Source organism: Brettanomyces nanus, chromosome 4, assembly GCF_011074865.1.
Source record: "Brettanomyces nanus chromosome 4, complete sequence".
NCBI classification, from domain to species: domain Eukaryota; kingdom Fungi; phylum Ascomycota; class Pichiomycetes; order Pichiales; family Pichiaceae; genus Brettanomyces; species Brettanomyces nanus.
The window spans coordinates 2,735,587-2,750,693 of record NC_052377.1 but is presented as its reverse complement, the minus strand read 5'-3'; the positions used below and the strand labels follow the sequence as shown (position 1 = coordinate 2,750,693).

The following is a 15,107-nucleotide window of genomic DNA, read 5'->3' as shown; positions in this document are numbered from 1 at the left end:
ATATTAATAATCGTTCTCCAATATCGTCGTTCAATGTTATCCGGAAAAAAATTTTATGAGTAGTGGTGAAAGTCCGAAGTCCAGGAATAGGCTGGTTCAAAGACCACGAAATCTTAAGTAACTTTTTGCCACCTTTTCACTCATTAATCAAGTATATCATTTAAGGACTTGGGTGCACCCAGTTTTCCGTTAATAGAAGAGCTTAGAGATTTAGCTATTTTTCACCTTTTTCTTTAAGTGGTTCCTCAATTAAACTCTTAGGGATTCTTTCTTAATTCGGCTGTGCTGAGATCTTCCATATCCAGCTCACATCCTCAATGAAGAACTGGGATAGATGCTTTCGGCGATCTTGATTATTGGCAGTGTCACGTGGATCTTAACTTCAAGGTTGGAAAGGAGACGATTGGACCAACCCTGATCAAATAATTGTTTTTGAAAATAATTGTATATGAATAAGCGAGTAGTAAATATCTCCAGCAAGGATGCCACTTTGAAGTTAAAGGGAAAACTTCTTTTACAGAATCTAATCAGGTCCAGAACATATTTGTATATTTTTCTGAGATTATCATTCACCTATAACAAGATACAAATTGCGAGCTTAGCTCAGTCGGGAGAGCGTCAGACTGAAGATCTGAAGGTCCCGAGTTCAATCCTCGGAGATCGCATTTTTTTATACTCTTCCTTTATGAAGGGTGGTGTTGGACGTTTACACTTATCAGAACACCAACAATACGTCTAACTAAGGGTGAAAGAGCAAGATTGTAGTTGTTAAAGAAAATTGAGTATTTTTTGAGACAGCCGAAAAGAATAGGAAACGAGGTGTAGCAAGGTGAGACCTCGCCAAGCACTTGTTTTTCTTGGATAGCTTGAGTACTCCGATGCAATTATGCCACAGGAGGCAAATATGATTGATAAAGAAGTGCATGTCTCGAGGAAATTAGAAGACGAACCAGATGAGATTGATAGCGAACCCGAGTATGAGACTAGAGAAGAAGACGAGGATGACGACTTTGGCAACTTTGAAGAGACACAGCAACAGAGAAGGTCGCTCCTTGAATTTGACGGTGACTATGAGAAACATGCAGAAACGATTGGGCTTCTTGCACAACAAATGATGAAGCATATGACGCTATTAGAGGATAGAACTGAACCGCAAAACAGCGAAATCAAATTAAACGATAGATGCACGAGCTTATATCAGAGACTCGTAGAACAATCACCCAATTCTCAGCTTATCAACTGGAAACAATCGTTCATTAAGCGACAGTTACTTCTCAACCTTCAGATACCGATTAATTTGGATGAATTGTCTCCCCCAAAAGGCGATTCTGTACGTGTACCTCCTATCTACGGTGAAAATGTAATTGACGAGCTAAGTCTGGAAGCTGAGACCGAGTTGCTTCGACAAGTACCGCCTTTTGACAGTTTTGGAATGAGTGAAGGAGAAATAAAGACCTTATTGGATGATACAGACAAGGAGATGGAAGAGGTTTACCGAAAACTACAGCCTGTCTCCTACTATAAGGTATTGGCAGAGAAGAACCCAGAGCTTCTTGGGGCTCAACAGACAAAGTTGATTGGCATTAAGCAGGAATTGCTGAGACTTCTAGCTTGCTGGGACAAGAAGTTGACCGACGATAAGGCCGATAATAAAATTTTCACTTCTTACGTGGAGAACTTGGTGGGAAATACTCAGAAACTAAGACGTTCTTCTAAATAGTTAGTTATAATAATAGTAATATTGAAGTTAAGAACTGGCGTGCAAAATAGAAAAGTCTCCGTACCGATTCAAATACAAGCCGATCGCCTTGATAGGAAAGATGAACTTATAGTTCGGATATTCTATGGCACAAGAATGATTAAACACGCCTTCATCGCTTTCGTAGAGCCACTCTCCGCTCTTCTGCTGCCTTCTAAGAATCAAATCAAGGCCTCTTCTAATCACCTGCTGATCTGGATACTCAGCTAAAAGAAGTCCAATCACTACCCATGAGGTTTGCACCACTAGGGAACTTCTACTCGAGATATAGCTGTGAGTTTCACTAGCACCCATGGTTTCTCCCCAACCTCCATCATTCAATTGCCACGCAGTCAAGAAATCACATCCTTTGCGTACCACCTCGCTGTTTTCGTAACTCTGTCCCACTTGGGAAAGTGCTTCAAGTGCAAACATACCCGCATAAGTATAGCAAATACCCCAAGAGCCATACCAGGAACCATCATCATTCTGTGCTTTCATAATGTATTCGATGGCTCTCTTGACTGCTAATTGAATATCGTCATGACGGTACTTTTGGCACTTACTGTAATAAATCAAGCCTAGCACAGACGAATCTGTACATTCAACGTATGGATACTCTACCATGATATTACCAAAAACTTCAGCCGGATTGATCAACTCAAGCAACGGAGTAGCTTTAATACATTCATATGATGCAAAGGATCCAAATTCAAAGGAACCGACATTCTGAAGACCCAAAACAACGTCTATAGAGTCGTACAATTTCTTCATATCAAACTTCTCGTGCAAATCAACGAATTCGTTAGAGTTCATCACTATCAAAATTGCCTTCATGGCCTCCGAGGTACAATCAGTAACAGTATAGCCTTGCTCTTTAGTCGAGAATGGCCAGGCACCAATTCGTTTATCCCTAAACGAACCAGGAATACATTCCGTATCAAATTGAGATCTCACCAAAAACTCGAAAGCTCTGACGATCATATCATGATACTTGGGTTTTTTGGCAAGCCCAGAAATAAAGAAGGATTGAATGGCAAAGCATGAATCCCAAGTTTGAGAACCATTGGTACCCATAACAGTCATTCCCAATGGTCCCATGAATAGTTCTTCAGACATACGGTCATAACTGCGCTTGAAATCTTTGCCTAGAGCTCCCTGTTCGACAAAGAGAACAATGGCAGTGAATGCACCCGAAACAGGAGCGATGGAAAGGTACGAGGTATTCTTCATCTCCATAAGAAGTAACTCATAGGCTTTTTTGTTGGAATAATCAAGCAACCACTTAGGGCGAACAAACTTCTCATACTTCACCATGAACCAGTTCAACGTATTGAGCAACGTGGAATGTGGATAATACAAATCAACACCACAAACAGTGTTTCTATTGGACGAGAAGTTAATCATATCGAACGGCTTGCTGAATATCTCAATACGAAGCTGTTCTAACAATGGAGTAAGCTCACATTTGATTTTCGAAGTTGCCAAATAACCTGCTGCAAGATAGATGGCCCTAGTATGAACCCACCATCTCATAGGATGAATGGGGACAGCATAAGGAAGAACAAACATCTCTGTCGGTGCAGGGTTAACACCCTCCCACTTATACAAATTGAGTAATGCAAGCCACATCTTACCCCAATGAGGACATCCAATGGCACCACCGAGTCTCATCAATGTCTTGCGAGCCTTAACACACACAGGATGTTCATCCGACAAGCCCAATAGTCTAAGAACTACATAGTTCATAGTGGTACCAAAGCAAGTCGACTTATCCTTCTCATGAAGACCCCACCCACCATCAACCGGATGTGCAGTATTAACTAGGTACCTAATCATTTCTTTGCGAGTAGGTTCAGGAATTTCCATACCGGTGAAATACGACGCAACAACATAACCTATGCTCATGAACATAGGACCTTTATATTGATTGGGCCAAGTTCCGGATTTATGATCCTGGATACCTGAAAAGAAGGTAGCGGCATTATCAAGAGCTTGGGAAGCTGTATTGGGAACAGTTGGGGCAGCTGGCCTGGGAAATATCTCGTTAAGGAGATACTTGGTACATTCATTCTGAGGATCCTTTTGAGATGCTTCGGTGGACAAATATTCCCAGCGCTGAGCACCTAATTCGGAGGTTCGAAGTCTCCACCGAGAAAAATCGGTCTTTGGAATGCCTAGTTTGTCGGAATAATACATTTTGAGACGAAAAATCGGGAGAGAAGTGAATGAGTGAAAGATGTAAAGATGCAAAGATGGCTCCAACGAGATGTCTGTTTTATGCATTATCGCGGTACGAGATGACCATACAAAAAATTAACGAGTCTACTTGTACTTAGCTACTGCCTATAGACCAACTTCTCACTTCACAGTTAACTCCATCATAACTCAAACAATTATCCAAAGTAACGTATTGATTGGTCAATACCTTGATCACTTCCTGTGCTGCTACTCCTCCTATAAGAGCACATGTATTATGCATTTCATTACCGTTGTATCTGCAAATCTCATCTAAAACCTTTTCCAATCCTTCCGGGAAGTTCTTTACATTCTGATAGCGGCAGAGTAAAGAAATAGCCACAGTACGAAGTTTTGCACGATCCTTCAAATTTGGGAACCGATGTTTTCGTTCGTAGAAACTCTTGACTGCAAGGAAAGCCACATAGATGTTCAAATTATGGATCATCCGTGGGTTGTTCTCGTTTTCTACTAGTAGATTGCCACTAAACAACTTTCTGGACCCTCTAAGAACCTGCATATAGCGGCAATTCTTCACAAAAGTCGACAATTCTGAGTCTGTAAACATTTCTTTGTCCTCAATGTAACCTCTTAGCTCCTTCTTATCGTCGTTAAACTTTTCTCTATAGAGTTTGGTCAAAGCCATATAATTGACGGTATCTGACTCCATATCAGGTAAAACCCCACTTAACGGTAAAACTCCGTGATTATTGTAGAAAATCTTCAAGGCCTTAACAAGAACCCAGAACCTATCACCACAGTCTAATTCGTCATCCTCAAAGATCTCCTTTAAGTTACCTGGAATCTCTTTAGAGTTCTTCAACACCAAAATGGCTCTGTTGCACGCTTCTTCCAAGTTTGTCTCATCTCCCGTTCTTCTGAGTTCCGATTGTACAAAGTTTCTAACGGTTGACGGTACAGGCCTTGAAAATTCTGCAGACGTCGATACCAACTTTTGGTACACTTTGGTTAAGATAATACTGTAAGGAACATTAGAAAAGGCCTGATCATCTAACTGATCAAGATCGATGCTATCTATATGTTTTTGTAGCTCAGGCCAAGGTAAATCTAGACGAAGGTCGTCCAAACTATTGTCATGGGTCTCGATTATATCCTGTTCCTTGTATTGGATGTGCAAAGTAGCGTAAAAACCTATTGAGTTGACCTCTATCAGACATATATTTTGATTCCATAATAGGTTTGATAGTGCTTGATGAAGTTCAGGACTCTCAAGAAACGATGATACCATTACGCAGTTGAACTGAGACCAGTATTGAGGTTCATCAAGAAGTTGGTCTAACGGCCTGATCTCAGCCTCAACATGTACGTCCGGATTCAGTTGACCTAGAGTATGGGCCATCTCCACAGCTCTCACTGAACGGATAGCATTATCCCGTAAAAAAAAGTTTGAGGCCAAATCTTGATCCGTGGTTTGTCGGCCATCGTCGACAATAACCAGTTTTCCAACGCCGGGTAAAACCAAGTTCTTGAGCGTTTCGCTAGCGGTAGTATTAGCATTGATCAAACACATCGATGAATTAGCAAGACATCTCTGACCGTTGGGATTCCAGAGACGCACCTGTCTATCGTATTTGTTACCCACTTCATTGTCATTCATGTCTATATAATAGATAAAGAGGAAACCTAGAAGAAAAGTAGCGAAAGAGTCAAAGAGTGTGTTACCAGCACTAGTCCATTTAACTCCAATTATTAATTATTAATTATTACATGATTATACATGCCTTTGCATCGGGATCGACCACATGGCCATACTGCTCTTTGAAGATCTCCTTTTCGTTTTCCGCCTGCTTCTTCTTCACCTCCTTGGGAAAATACATTTTGAGATAAGCCATTTGAGACAGATCCAAATTTCTCTGGTCCGCCTTCATAACCACCGGTTGTCTACACAGAGGACATCTATCTTCTGTTTTTCTTTGTAATTTGACAAGACACCTGACACAGAAAAGGTGACCACAATCGAGTCTTATAGGCTTATAAGCGACAGAGCAGCATATAGGACACAGATAGTCGTCCACCTGAGGAATAATATTAAGTAATCTGTTGGTCATAATAGAACCGATATCTCTACCCATAGAGTTCTGGAGGATATCTATTTGTTCAGATTTTTGAATCAGCAAAGGGAACAATTCTTTGGACTTGAAATGCGTTCTCTTGTCAAACTTCTTCAAGATCTTTGAAATGGCCATAATATTCAAAGCCTGAAAGTTGGATACTTTCAAAATGGACTCGTTCAAAGCCTTGAACTCCATAAAGCCATCAAGAGATTCCTTCAGCTTGAAATGCTGAACCAACTTCTCCTTCTCAATTTTCTCAAGGAACTTTCCGTAGCGTATTTTGGATGTAGCGTTACTCAAAACACCGGCAGACTGTTCGATGGTACTGAAAAATATCTGAGAGTCCATATAGATCTGGAATATCTTTCTCCAGGTATAGAGATCATTTTTCCTCACCTCTGGGGAAGACACTTTGGCAACGATATCGGCGATTTTCTCTACCCAGTCAGTTATTTCATTCTCTCGCTCGTCACTGAAATCGTTCAATGCTTCAATTTCTTCGTACAACATCTGAAAGAACTTAGCATCTTCATGTAGAGACACGGTAATCTGATAGAAAGGCTCATCATCAAATGGATTAACAGCCGTGACTATACTGGCCGATGATGGGGCTGTAGTAGTGGAAATAGGAGTTTTGAGAAAGGAGACAGCAGAGGCCTCTATAGAAGACTCTACAGACGCTCTATCGTCCATAGTAGGTTCTGGTAATTGAACTTGAAGCTTGTCGCTGAATTTTTGCAATGTACTGTAGGAAGAGTTTTCGGGAGTCTCCAACTCTGTAGTTCCACTTTCATGGTCGTCAGATTCGGGTTCAGATTGTGATTGAGATTTCAAAGGCTTAATCTCATAGTTATAACCCAAAGTGTCCAACTTATCAACGATAAGAGCCTCAGATAACGGTGAAACATTCATAGTAAGAACAGGCCTTATACGACGTTTAAGCTTAGAAATCTCATAGTTGATAGTCATATCATTACGACTGACACCAACAGATTCCAATTCTGAAACGGTTTTGTTGATAATCTTCTTGAGAGACTTGTATCGGATGGCCTTTTCCATCCATTCGTCCGGAAGCGTCTCCTCTGCAAGAACTTTTTGAAAGGTTTTGGCGAATTTCATTATCACCTTTCTCGATATTGTTGATCTTTTCCGCCGAGATCTTCAGAAAACCTAATCGCAACGGAGAGTCTACCAGTTCTATTTGAGATAATTTAAGAATTTCAGTGAAAAATCTCTTCTTTCTTTTTTTCTTAACTCTTTTCTTGGCGGGGAGGAAAACTGAAATAGAAAGAACTTGGAAGAGCTCAGCTTAAGCTGTGTAAGGATGTAACAGAAGGCAGGGCACAAACAAATCACAGAATCAGTCTAGTTCACACACTTGTCCTTATCGGAAGAGTTACATTTAGTCATACGAGATTCTGTCACGTCTTTATAAATATGGAGGGGTCGCACGTGGACCTATTGATACCCAGATATATAGAATGTGTAGATTGGCATTAGGGGAGGGACGTGAAAGCTTCATCCTATGTCACCGGAATAACCTCGTCGTTTTAACCGTATGATTTCGGAACCCGCGGAAATCACCCACAGATATCCGTCTATCGCGCCCGCCGGATTCCTATCGCAAAGCAACCTGCCTGTTTCGGTTGAATCGCCCTGATTTTGTCTTCTCGCCATTGTTAGCGATGGTCATGACTTTTCGGATTTTTTTTTTTATTTCATGCCCGCTGCCACCCACATGCTAATGGTATAAAAAGAGGTGGAAATCGACATAGATCATTGAGTGTAAATTGAACTTGTGGTAGTAATCAACCACTTTAATAAATGACTGCTCTAATAATTTTTAGCGCAATTAATGCTGCTTTACCCAAGAGTGCCGCCCTTTTTGGATTGGCTTCTAAGAGATTATTCTCTACTACTGTGAGACTAGCACAGGCAACACGGGCAGACACTAAATCCACATCCGCTGGCACAGCTTCTCAAAATGCTAACCACGGAACTTTCGCCACTTTTGCAGAGTACAGAGAGGCAATTATTAAAAGAGATCCGGTGACTATGGAAACTAGGAACAATATTATGGCTCCACACGAAAGAAGAGTGGCTGAGCCAGAAGGGGAAAGAGTTGAGGACCAAACTTTTAGAGACTTGGCTAAGAAAGTGGCCTACTAAATCATGGCCAGTGAGTTCATATGTAGAGGCTGAGATGTTGAACATTTCAGCGTAAATGCGAATATTTCACATTTCACTGGTTTGAAATGTATAGTACGGTATAAGGGATTAATGGTTATTTTTCACTATATTTATATATATACAGGTTCGTTCGTAATTTGGTTTATCCTACCAGACTCCCTTTTTAACACCCGGTAAAAGTCCCTGCAACGCCTGCATCCTAAACTGATATCTGCACAACCTAAAGTCTCGTATAATACCCTTTCCCCTTCCTGTATCCACACATCTACCCTTTAGTTGTGTCGTTCTAGTGTAATTAGGCATTGAAGTCAACTGAATTTGCGCTTCAAGTCTCAATCTCTGTGGTAAGGCGGCATTTCTGGCAATGAATTTCAAAGCTCTTGTGGTCACCTCGTTCTGTGACATCATCTGACGCTTGTAGTTGTCTCTAAGAACTCTGGAATTAATGAATGTTGAAGGCAAAGATGTTGCATTCGCAAACCTCTTCATAGAGGCTCCTTTTATTAGTTGTGACATCGTTGAATGGAAATCCGAAAGTCGTCTAGAAACACTATTGAATATTCAACCATCTCTTCTGCAGTTCTTCCTTCCTCCTACTGTTATAATTTTCCACCTCATATATACATCCTTACACTGAAAAGCAGTCAAGTTTCATAGAATTTTATAACTCGCTTTCTGTGATTGGCTATATGATTGTCTTCTAAGAATCACGTGATCTCCCTGTAAAAGTTTTCAAATCCACGGGCTCTCAGATCCTCGTCGCCGCGGCCTTCGTGGTACCCAATAAGTACCGGGCTACAATGTAATCTCCAGATTACTTGTTTCTCACGTTTCTCACGTTTCTCCCGCTTCCTCTCCTTTGTGCTTTGCTCCCTAACTTCGCTGCTTTAATCTTTCTCAATGCTCTCTAGAAGACTGTTCTCCACATCGACTGCCAAATTGGCTCGGGCTGAAGTCACCAAGCTTTCTAATGGCCTCACTATTATCACCAAGCCTACCAACTCTAAGCTCTCTTCCATTGGTGTCTACTTGAACTCTGGCTCTAGAGCAGAAAACCCTTACAACTCCGGTGTTTCGACTTTGACTGGTAATGTGCTCAAAAACTCTTCCATTGCTAGGAAGGCCTTACTCTCTTCGGGCATTAAGGTGTCTTCCACCAACGATAAGGAGCTTTCTGGTATTGCCGTTGCTTCTTTCGTTCCCGGTAATTTTAAAGATGCATCTTCAACTCTTGAAACTCTTTTGAAAGATTCTTCTAAGTTGGTTGCTGATGAATTCACCGTCAAGGAGGAAGCTGCTAAAACTGCTGCTCTTGCCGATGAGTTTGAAGAGGTTCCTGACAAGATGGTCGTTGAACATATGACTGCTACCGCTTTCCAAGGTACCACTTTGGCTTTACCAACTTTTGGCAAAGCTGAGACTTTGTCTACCCTTCAGGCTGTTGATTTGCAGGACTTTTTAGGCAAAAATCTTCTTTCTTCCAATGTCGCATTGGTTGGATATGGTTCTGATATCGATCATGATGCACTCGTCAAGGTGGCTTCCAAGCTAGCCATTCCATCAGGTGCAAGACTTGCCTTTTCTCCAACTTCGTTTCTTGGTTCTGATGTTAGAATGAGAGACGACAATATGCCAAAGGCTTATGTTGCCATCTCTGCCAAGATTCCTGGTGCTCGTTCTGAACACGACTTTTACACTGGACTTGTTGCTGCCCACATCAATGGTCAATTTCTTGGTGCAGACTCCCTTTACACATCTTTCGAGGGATCCAAATTGTCCCAGTTGGTAGCCAGTAATGGCTTGGGTGATTACTACAACCACTTTCAGTTGGCTTACTCTGACATTGGCCTCTGGGGTGTTTATATGTCTTCCCCAGCAATCAGCTACCTTGATGAATATGTCCATTTCGTTTTAAAGAGCTGGAACAGATTCTCTGCTGGTACTGTCACCGATGCCGAGTTGCAGAAGGGTAAACAGGAGCTGAAGCTTGCCCTTACCGGTAGTAACGCTTCGGCTGCTGAACAGACTAAGGCTCTTGCCTTGGAATACTTTGCCAGAGGTTTCTTACCTTCCGATGAGGAGATTCTTCAGTCCATTGATACTGTTTCCCACAAGGACTTGGTCAACTGGGCCCAGAAATACTTGTACGACCAGGATATTGCTCTTGCTGCTTCTGGCCAGATTGAAGACGTCTTTGACTACGGCAGAATTAGAAACGACATGTCTATGATGAGATGGTGAGGGGCGCAGCTAGAGATTCTATTGTTAACTATTCATACTGATGTTATTTATTTATTTGAAAACCCTACTAAGTACCACCACGTTGTCTACCGGGCATTCGATTCGCTTGGCGACCCTGTAAAAAATTGGCGTGAAATTCAATTTTTCAGTTTTCCATTTCCATCTATGTATCGATTACCCTGGTCTTTCATTTCTGTAAATATGTTCTCACAGTCTGCATGGCTTATTGCTCCTCTGAAGAGTCAAATGGCCATATGTACCAGTTCTAGATGCTGTCGTCTGGCCTTGAGTCCTGTTGCTGTCCAGCACTCGTTTAGGAGACTTTACTCTTCACCTTCTCCTCCACCTTCACCACAGCAGCAGCATCAACATCAACAACAACAACAGAAGAAGAAGAGAAGAGGAAATAACCTGCTTCCTCTTCTACTTCTCGGCATTGCTGCTGGTGGATTGACATATTATAATTTGAAACATGTCTCCAAGCCACCTAGAGCCTCTGTCGACCCTATCAAAGTTCGTAAAGAACTCGAATCCACTGAAAAACCACTTTTTCACCCGGGAGAAATTGACGTCATTTTCGTTCTTGGAGGACCCGGAGCTGGAAAGGGCACTCAGTGCCAAAAGTTAGTTGATCAGTACCATTTTGTTCACCTCAGTGCTGGAGACCTCTTAAGAGCTGAACAGAAGGATCCTGATTCTCAATATGGTGAATTGATCGCCGACTGTATCAAGGAAGGTATCATTGTTCCTCAAGAGATCACCATAGCTCTTTTGAGAAAGGCTATAGTGAAAAACTACAATAGCACTGGGAAGACTCGGTTTTTAGTCGATGGCTTCCCAAGAAAGATGGATCAAGCTTTATCCTTTGAGGATCAGGTGGCCCAGTCCAAATTTGTACTCTTCTTCGAATGCCCCGAGGATGTGATGCTTGAGAGATTACTACAAAGAGGAAAGACATCTGGCCGTTCCGATGATAATATCGAGTCGATCAAAAAAAGATTCAGAACTTTCCTTGAGACTAGTATGCCTGTCATTAACTACTATGAGAAAAAGGGAAAGGTGGTGAAGGTGAACTGCGACCGGCCAGTAGATGAAGTATTTGATCACGTGGTTTCTCATCTCGAAAAGGAGGGTATCTCCAAGAACTAAGAAGTAAAGGAAAACATATAGCATTAATTATATAATACTCTCTTTAATCTTTGCAAACCTTTCTGCTGCTGCATACACTCCAAAGATCGAGTCTGCCAACTCTTTGAGAGACTCTTTCTTTTCCATACAATAGAGTGTACCTATTCCCACAACAAATCTGTAGGAAGATTCTTCGTCCGATAGTAGTAATGGCAAATATTCGTCACAGGCTTCGACACTTTTGGCGTACAAATCTTGCGAATGGAACTTATTGATCAAAACAGTATAGTTGAGAAGAAGAGTGGCCACGGTAATTGACAAAAGCCTCTTTTTACCGTTCTTTCCCTCACTTTCTTGTTTGAGCAGGTCTGTCAAGTGTTGTGTAAATATCACATCAAACACTTCCGTCTCCATGAATGTTACCTCGCCCCATTGAGAAGCAGAAAATACATTAACCAACACTCGGAGAGCCATCATTTGCACCTTTAAATTGTCACTGGACAGCCCTTTTCTAATAAGAACAAACAGTGACTCAAACGGCTTGATCTTCGTCACAATAGCCCTCAATATATCAAAACCAATCAGCTCGCTGCCATTCTGCCATGTGTTGATAATCTTTGAAGCCAACTGAGCCAATCCCTCGTAATCTTCACAACTTATCAGCGTCTCAACCTGGTTAGATTCCAATTGACAGCTCTGTGGCTGCTGCGAGTTCAATTTACGAAAACCAGCAGTCATCATTGCTACGTCAAACTTACTGAATGATAAATACGAGCTCTGCGGAAGGATACCATTTATAGAGGGTGGTTTGTCCATGCGAGAACGCTTGCCATTCACATCCTGAGTGGTGTTCTGAACAGTATTCTGAACAGTCTGCTCTACGTTCATCCCTTGAGCATTCTGCAGAATAAAGTTCACAACCTGCTGCAAATAACTGTATGGAAGATCGTTATCAGCTAAAAACCTATCCGCTGCTTCGTACGGATTTTCTGTAACATTAAATGGGAGCTTTAGAGATGGCTTCCCATCTTCAACGTCTACGTCAAACACATAATCATACTGGCCACCTTGATAACTCTTTTTCTTGTCTGAAGAAGCACTTCTTTCCACTTGACCAATTTTAATCCACTTTTTATTGGTCCACTGGTATATTTCTATCGTAGAAATTGCACTTAGTATCATCTTTGTCTCTCCCTCTGTAGTTCCTGTATAAGAAAGTGCCCCCTCACCCGGTAAGCGCTCTTTATCGATTGTTCCATAGAGATTCTCTCCAACGGAAGAGTTTTTGACGCTCTCAGAGAACTCTCTGAGCTCTGGCTCAGGTGCAACTCGACTGGAATCTTTGGTAAACACCCTGATTAGCGAATCACTTGATCCAACGGCAATGTCCCCGTTAGGAAATGCCACAACTTTCCATACGGACATGCAGGGAAGAGTTATGGCCTGAATACATCGTCCGTTTCTCCAAAACCTCACACTTCTATCCTCTCCACAACTCACAAGATCTCCATCGGGCAACACACATAACGAATATATGAAACTTTGATGGCCCGACAAGGTCTGTTTTAATTCAAAACTATCACCATCCCAGATTTTGATGATGCCGTCATTAGAGCACGATGCAAAATCGCCGTTGCCAAGAACAACTAAATCACGCACTGCATCTTCATGTGCAACAATGGATTTAACCAATTGACCCTTGTTCCACACCTTAATGGTCTTATCAGCACCGCATGTAATAATCTTGTCCTTTCCCTTAAAAAACTTAACCCCCAAAACAGAACCCTGATGTCCCCGGAGGTTGTACACCACATCCCCTGTTCTATTCCATGCTTTTGCGGTAGAATCCCACGAGCCGCTGAGAATCAAATCACCTAGTGCATCGAGTGTGCATATGTTGGCAGCATGTCCTACAAAGCAATATTGAGGCTCGTTAACATCCACTGTGGCAGCCAAGCTGGTCATATTGATAAGATTATCACTTCCTCCACTCACAATCAATTGCTCCTTTCCATCGTCATAATAGGCCAAGCTATTAACAAAACTGGAAGTTTTATGATTGATGATAGAGGCATTAAATTCTCTGCTCTTCAATGAGCTTCTATACCATACTCTAATCGTGGAATCTCTCGATCCAGAAACAAGAAAGTCGTCAGTAGGTGCTATAAGGCATTTAACGTCATCCTCATGACCAGATAATGTGGCGGAAAGCTGAAATGCCGTCATATTTTTGAAAACTTGACTGAAACAGGCGACAAATGTAAAATTCTATGCATATGGTGGCTTCAGGCGTTCGTTAAAGAGTTTTCAGCGTAAGAAATTGAGTGCCTTCAATTCAAGTCGATGTTGCCAGTGGTGCAGGGTTGCGTAAATCAAGACATATTGTAAAAAAGAGGATTACCTGTAGTATTCCACATTTGAACACCACAGATCTTTCCCTTTGGAAATATGAAACAAAACCCCAATTCATCAATGTGTGGCTTATTATACGATATCTACACCTCTGTTTCTAATACTCTCCTGCCTTGAGCGTCAAATTTAGGGGTTCGCCATGCAGATGAAAATTAGGTACCCACTCGCGGGTTGCACACCACCACTCAGCTACCTGACTCTTTAGTGGTCACATAGGTTAAGGGAAGCGTACATATTCAATTAATGCATGCGCATATCTTTTGATATTTTAACTGTGAGCCCATATGCTCGGTCATCTGTACCTTATTCCTATTATGATTGTTAATCATACTTTGAATGCCGCATCCCACTATTCTGCTACTCGGTGATCAAGTGATTGGATTACTGAGCCTACAATTTAATTAGAAGATAAGAATATTCTATATGCGGTAACTTGTCAAAGAATTTTCCGAATAATCCAGATGATGACGTTCTCAAACTAGCCACAATTGGCATAAGCTTTTTCCTAAAACATCGAGATAATTTTAAAGAATGGAGTTGCAGTGAGGTTTAATCAGAATCAACCGGCAAATTCTAATAAGCCTACGGAGAATGGTTGATTGCTTTTTCACCTTCTTTTACTTGAAGTAATTGGTATCACCTAAATGATAAAAGGGCAGTCAAAACAAGTTAGCGGCAAAAAGTCTTTTATCTCTAGTAGTTGCGCAATCTCGCTCCATAACCATTCTGGTAATGCTGTCCAACAAACTAAGCATCAAGCCCAGAAAAGGAAAAGTAGTGTACATCTCCAATCGTAGGTATGCATAAATCATTATGCCCACGCTGTTACCCCTGCCGTCCCAATTACTATACCCTGCACATATGCGTGCCCCAACAATGCAGGACAAATACCAGCGATAGACTGTACCTTTGCGGATAGGCTACGGCATTTCAACAAGGACAGTCACTACAAATGCGGAAAGACTCGATACTTAATGAAAGAAAATATATCATCTTTTTCAGTTGATTAACCAGCAATTTGACTACTTGCAATAGTGTAAGGGATGCTTCCAAAAACACACCGTATTTGTCCAATAATTGGTTAG

The 15,107-nt window shown here is 41.6% G+C and overlaps 9 protein-coding genes and 1 non-coding gene across 10 annotated transcripts; 5 read left to right on the top strand and 5 right to left on the bottom strand.

The window, feature by feature from the left end:
• Positions 1-592: 592 nt before the first annotated feature.
• FOA43_004552 lies at positions 593-665 on the top strand. Its single transcript has one exon. It is a non-coding gene; the product is annotated as a tRNA-Phe (tRNA).
• Positions 666-886: 221 nt separating this feature from the next.
• Positions 887-1,720, top strand: FOA43_004551 (uncharacterized protein; the record flags this gene model as incomplete). The annotated part of the gene is made up of 1 exon (XM_038924784.1): positions 887-1,720. One exon carries the CDS (start codon positions 887-889, stop codon positions 1,718-1,720), a length of 834 nt encoding a protein of 277 aa, XP_038780712.1.
• A 27-nt stretch (positions 1,721-1,747) lies between these two features.
• On the bottom strand, positions 1,748-3,937 carry ERG7 (Lanosterol synthase (Oxidosqualene--lanosterol cyclase); the record flags this gene model as incomplete). Its single annotated transcript, XM_038924783.1, has 1 exon — positions 1,748-3,937. One exon carries the CDS (start codon positions 3,935-3,937, stop codon positions 1,748-1,750), a length of 2,190 nt encoding a protein of 729 aa, XP_038780711.1.
• A 136-nt stretch (positions 3,938-4,073) lies between these two features.
• On the bottom strand, positions 4,074-5,594 carry FOA43_004549 (uncharacterized protein; the record flags this gene model as incomplete). The annotated part of the gene is made up of 1 exon (XM_038924782.1): positions 4,074-5,594. The coding sequence occupies one exon, from the start codon at positions 5,592-5,594 to the stop codon at positions 4,074-4,076; it is 1,521 nt and encodes a 506-aa protein (XP_038780710.1).
• Positions 5,595-5,700: 106 nt separating this feature from the next.
• FOA43_004548 (uncharacterized protein) lies at positions 5,701-7,170 on the bottom strand (the record flags this gene model as incomplete). The annotated part of the gene is made up of 1 exon (XM_038924781.1): positions 5,701-7,170. The coding sequence occupies one exon, from the start codon at positions 7,168-7,170 to the stop codon at positions 5,701-5,703; it is 1,470 nt and encodes a 489-aa protein (XP_038780709.1).
• Positions 7,171-7,875: 705 nt separating this feature from the next.
• On the top strand, positions 7,876-8,220 carry FOA43_004547 (uncharacterized protein; the record flags this gene model as incomplete). The annotated part of the gene is made up of 1 exon (XM_038924780.1): positions 7,876-8,220. The coding sequence occupies one exon, from the start codon at positions 7,876-7,878 to the stop codon at positions 8,218-8,220; it is 345 nt and encodes a 114-aa protein (XP_038780708.1).
• A 168-nt stretch (positions 8,221-8,388) lies between these two features.
• MRP2 (40S ribosomal protein mrp2, mitochondrial) lies at positions 8,389-8,757 on the bottom strand (the record flags this gene model as incomplete). The annotated part of the gene is made up of 1 exon (XM_038924779.1): positions 8,389-8,757. One exon carries the CDS (start codon positions 8,755-8,757, stop codon positions 8,389-8,391), a length of 369 nt encoding a protein of 122 aa, XP_038780707.1.
• Positions 8,758-9,141: 384 nt separating this feature from the next.
• Positions 9,142-10,482, top strand: FOA43_004545 (uncharacterized protein; the record flags this gene model as incomplete). The annotated part of the gene is made up of 1 exon (XM_038924778.1): positions 9,142-10,482. The coding sequence occupies one exon, from the start codon at positions 9,142-9,144 to the stop codon at positions 10,480-10,482; it is 1,341 nt and encodes a 446-aa protein (XP_038780706.1).
• A 201-nt stretch (positions 10,483-10,683) lies between these two features.
• URA6 (bifunctional uridylate/adenylate kinase) lies at positions 10,684-11,631 on the top strand (the record flags this gene model as incomplete). Its single annotated transcript, XM_038924777.1, has 1 exon — positions 10,684-11,631. The coding sequence occupies one exon, from the start codon at positions 10,684-10,686 to the stop codon at positions 11,629-11,631; it is 948 nt and encodes a 315-aa protein (XP_038780705.1).
• A 27-nt stretch (positions 11,632-11,658) lies between these two features.
• Positions 11,659-13,836, bottom strand: FOA43_004543 (uncharacterized protein; the record flags this gene model as incomplete). Its single annotated transcript, XM_038924776.1, has 1 exon — positions 11,659-13,836. One exon carries the CDS (start codon positions 13,834-13,836, stop codon positions 11,659-11,661), a length of 2,178 nt encoding a protein of 725 aa, XP_038780704.1.
• Between the last annotated feature and the right edge of the window lie 1,271 nt (positions 13,837-15,107).